Source organism: Nestor notabilis, unplaced genomic scaffold (genome assembly GCF_000696875.1).
Source record: "Nestor notabilis isolate BGI_N333 unplaced genomic scaffold, ASM69687v1 scaffold18969, whole genome shotgun sequence".
Classification (NCBI taxonomy): domain Eukaryota; kingdom Metazoa; phylum Chordata; class Aves; order Psittaciformes; family Psittacidae; genus Nestor; species Nestor notabilis.
In genome coordinates this window covers 720-4,895 of record NW_009942575.1, presented here as the reverse complement: position 1 = coordinate 4,895, position 4,176 = coordinate 720, and the positions used below count along the sequence as shown (strand labels likewise).

Sequence of the window (4,176 nt, the reverse complement as noted above, 5' to 3'; positions counted from 1 at the left end):
GCTTTGTCCCACTCGTGGCGATACAGTCTGTGGGGTGTGCTGCCTGGCTACATGTGCCCCACTGCCTGGCCAGCCCCCATGCCTGCATCACCCCATGGATGCTGCATGGTGCCCCCCATATGCCCTGCCGCACTGCACCCCACGGTGCAGCTGCATCCCCACATGCCATGTGTTGGGAAACCACACTCGCCACTTTTTTTTGCCCCACGTGGTGCTACCGGAGTCTGACACTGGAGGCCCTGGTGGGGATTCACCGTGGTGCAGCCAATGCAGGGAGATGGGGTTGGCAAATCCCGAGTGCTCCAGGCTCCCCCTGCCCCACAGCCAAATCTCTTGGGGGTGCCAGGACCCCACGACTGCGCTTTGCAGGGTTAGGGATGGGTGACCGAGATGTCACCAAAATGAGTGCTACTGAAGCCGACATCCAATTACAAACAACCCTTTCCCTCCTGGGGAGAGTGCAGCAGATGTTGAGACCCCCAAATTCCATAAAATATGGGGTCTGCATCCATGGGGATGGGCAACACCAATGGGGAGAAGCTAGTGGGCATTTTTTGCTGTTTGGACATCTTGGTCCCTGCCTGCATCACAGCTGAACTGTCCAGGGGTGCGATGCCTGCAGCACCCAGTGCTGGCTGCAGCCTCCTGTCCTGCACGGCGTGAGCTGTGGCATCCCCTGGGAGCTTGTGGTGCCAGCTGAGCCCAAGCGGGGATGGCTCAAGCACTGTCTGTGGGCTCCTGCACTCTGAGCCTTTCCAAGGAGTTGCCAGGTAAATGCCAGAATGGGCACAGTTTGCTGCAGGGTGGCACTGGTCCTCTGCATACCCCAGCCCTATGCCAGAGCACTGCAGGGTCAGCTCTTCCCCAGGGTGTTTCCTCACCTCCAAAGGGATGTGCAGGCAGGGCACCATGCAGGCAGCTGCCTGTAGAGCAGGGGTGCACCTTGGGTTCACCCTCGGCCTGTGTTGCAGCTCCTTGCGCGCATCGAGCGCATGGAAAGGCGGGTGCAGCTGGTGAAGAAGGACAGCGAGCGGGAGAAGCACCGCATCTTCCAGGGCTTTGAGGTGGACGAGAAGCCAGAGGCAGAAGCGTGCGAGAAGCTGCCCCTGGAATGTCCCCAGGATCTGCTGGAGCACCCCCCGACCCTTCAGCCCAAACACTTCCCCTATGGCCGCAACGGGAAGGGGCATAAAAGGTACAGGGTGGCTGGGGGGTTCTGGGGGGAGAGTAGGGGACCTTCCCCATGGCTTCACCCTCCATCTGTGGGGCTGGTGCTACCCAGGATATGGAGGTACCAACTCATCCCCAGTGCCCTCTGAACTACTCAGGGAGGCTGTTTGGTACAGGGAGCGCATCCCATTGAGCACTGGATAGAGGGAACCTCATGAAGGCCTGGGTGGGGGGACCCCAAAATGCTGTGGAAGCCCCTCTCACCTTGAGAAACCTGCCTTCAGGCAGCCCTAGTACACAGCCCTGGTTTGGGGGTGCTGGTACCCCCTGCCTTGGCAGCCCCAGCACAGGATGAGGATCCATGAGCCCGGCTCAGCTCTTCTTCCTCCTACAGGAAGCCAACATTTGGGAGCACGGAGAGGAAGACGCCCGTTAAAAAACTGGTGTCTGAGTTCTCCAAAGTGAAGAGTAAAACTCCAAAGCACTCCCCGGGGAAGGAGGAATTGGGCGGCTCCTTGTCAGAAACTGTTTGTAAACGAGAACTGCGGAGCCAAGAGACTCCAGAAAAACCCAGGTCGCTCTTGGAGACCCCACTCCGAGCCTCAGCCCTGCCAAAGGGCCCTGGTGCCAACCCCAAGGAGAAGAGCTTCTTCAGCAGCGAGGCAGACGACCTGCCGTATCTCTCCACCACGGAGATGTACTTGTGCCGCTGGCACCAGCCGCCACCATCGCCACTGCCGTTGCGGGAGCCCTCCCCAAAGAAGGAGGAGACTGTGGCAAGTAAGCAATGGAGAGATGATGGAGAGCAGCACCGTGGCATGTGCTGGGCCTTGGGGCAGAGCCGGCGGCCAGACATGGGCTCACCCACCTCGGGGTGCTGGGGAATGGGGTTCAGCACCCTCACCCTGAAGCTGGCAAAGGGTAAAGCCCCACATAGCAGTTGGAGAGGTGCAGCTGGTTGTGTGGTGCTGCTGGTTCCTCCCATGGTGCTGAGGAGCAGCTCTGTTTCCGGTGCTGGGCTCTCCCAGACCAAGGCACCGTACTGGGCAGGGCTACTGGCCCCATTCTGCTCTGGTGCACCTGTTTGAGCGAGGGGTGAAGCAACTTCCCATTTGTGGTTGGGAAACGTGTTTCTGGTTTGTGCCACCATGGCATAGCGTGGGGTCGCCTGCTGCCCCCAAATCCGGTGCCTGTCCTGTTGGCCGCCCCTTCCCAGCTGGTCTCCTTGGGTCCTGCAGCGTGGTGATTCCCGGCGATGGGCAGCGCTCCGGCACATCTCCTCTCGGAGCAGCTCAGGTTTGCTTGTGCGCTTGGCTGGGGGCATGGTGATGAACTCTCCCTACCCCTCAACCAGCAGCATTGCCTGGCCAGGCTCAGGATGGCATTGGGGGTGGGGAGTGGGGGGGCAAGCTGTGCTCCAAGGGATGGATGGGCTGGAAAGGAGCAGCGAGGTGTGGGATGAGGCTGAAGCATGGACTGTCGGGGTGCCAGTGTGGAGGTAACACTTGGCCTCTCATCCTGCAGTTCCATCTTGGAGGGACCATGTTGTGGAGCCCCTGAGAGACCCCAACCCCTCAGACATCCTGGAGGTACGTACAACCTTCCTGTACCTGGAGCCTTCCTGCTCCAGGAGAGCAGCTCACAGTGTTCACTTTAGGGCTGGTGGCATCTCATCCAGCATAAACCCTGTCTGCAGTGGTTGGGCTGGGGTGGGGGTGAAGAACCAGCCTCCTCTGCTGCAGTGGCTCAGGGCTGTGCCAGGGCTGTGCCAGGGCTGTGGGACTTGGATCTGGTGCCGGGAGGACGCGCTCATCCTCATCTGTCATTGCAGAACCTGGATGACAGCGTCTTTTCCAAGCGTCATGCAAAGTTGGAGCTGGATGAGAAACGAAGGAAAAGGTGGGAGCAAAGAGGGAGATGTGGGACTGGGGGTCCCCGGCACAGTGGATGCTCTGCACCCACTTCCACTGGGAGGGGACCTAGGGTGTCCCCAAGAGTAGGGTGGCAATACTGGGCTGCAGCGGGGATGGGAACCAGGAATGCTGCCAGAGGAGGGATGTGCCAGCATGGCGGCAGCTGGCACAGCCCCCTGAGCTTCCTGGGAGGATCTGGTGCTGTCAAGGCATCTGCCTGCTTAATGCCTGCAGTTGCTCACTGCCCAGGGGCATCCTGTTTTCCAGGTGGGACATCCAGCGGATCAGGGAACAGAGAATTCTACAGCGGCTGCAGCTCCGAATGTACAAAAGGAAAGGGATTCAGGAGTCGGAACCTGAAGTTACCTCATTTTTCCCTGAGCCAGATGATGGTGAGTGTCCATGGCAGTGGGGTGTAGGCAGGGAGGAGTTACGGTACAGGTAGGGGGGGTCCATAACACTCTGGTGTCTCCCACAGTGGAAAGCTTGCTTATAACCCCGTACCTGCCTGTTGTCGCCTTTGGCCGGCCCTTACCAAAACTGACCCCACAGTGAGTACCGTGGTCCCTGGTGGTGGGAGGAATGGGGCTGCTCATACTGGTACCCAGTGGGAAGGTACTGGAATGGCTTTGCCTCTTCCCCCAGGAACTTCGAGCTGCCCTGGCTGGATGAGCGCAGTCGCTGCCGGCTGGAGGTGCAGAAGAAGCAGACACCACACCGGACCTGTCGGAAATAGCTCCGGACATGACTGGGTCGCTCCCTGGCCGCTGTCCTCTCCCGCCGTCTTGTTTGATGGATGGTTTCGCTCCTCTGTGTCCCCAGTTTTGTTCTCTTGGGATTTGCAAACGTTCTTCAGACTCGTCTCCCCTGTGCTGCAGCTGGATGAGGCTTCCCCTGGCACGGCTGCTCTGGTCCCAGTGGCAGCAGACAGACCCTGGACCCGTCCTCGGTGCCCTCTGCAGCCCGTGTTTGGGATACTTTGGACATTGAGTATGGAGCCGGTGCTGGGGAATGCCGTGTCCTGCTGGGACTTGCTGCCTTGTTAGGTTAGGTTAGGAAATGGGATGAACACCAGGGCGGGTGTGGTGCTGGG

General features: G+C 59.7%; 1 protein-coding gene across 1 annotated transcript; it reads left to right on the top strand.

The window, feature by feature from the left end:
- The first annotated feature begins 977 nt into the window (after positions 1-977).
- Positions 978-3,819, top strand: MSL1 (male-specific lethal 1 homolog (Drosophila)). The gene is made up of 7 exons (XM_010021473.1): positions 978-1,195; positions 1,565-1,950; positions 2,695-2,759; positions 3,002-3,069; positions 3,351-3,475; positions 3,562-3,634; positions 3,729-3,819. The coding sequence occupies exons 1-7, from the start codon at positions 993-995 to the stop codon at positions 3,817-3,819; spliced, it is 1,011 nt and encodes a 336-aa protein (XP_010019775.1). The 5' UTR covers positions 978-992.
- Positions 3,820-4,176: the final 357 nt, after the last annotated feature.

Bases quoted from the DNA above. Each gene is read 5' to 3' on its own strand.
- MSL1 (XM_010021473.1), top strand. From the start codon at position 993: ATGGAAAGGCGGGTGCAGCTGGTGAAGAAGGACAGCGAGCGGGAGAAG. The intron at 1,951-2,694 runs GTAAGCAATGGA...CTCATCCTGCAG, and splicing joins GAAGGAGGAGACTGTGGCAA to TTCCATCTTGGAGGGACCAT. The intron at 2,760-3,001 runs GTACGTACAACC...CTGTCATTGCAG, and splicing joins ACCCCTCAGACATCCTGGAG to AACCTGGATGACAGCGTCTT.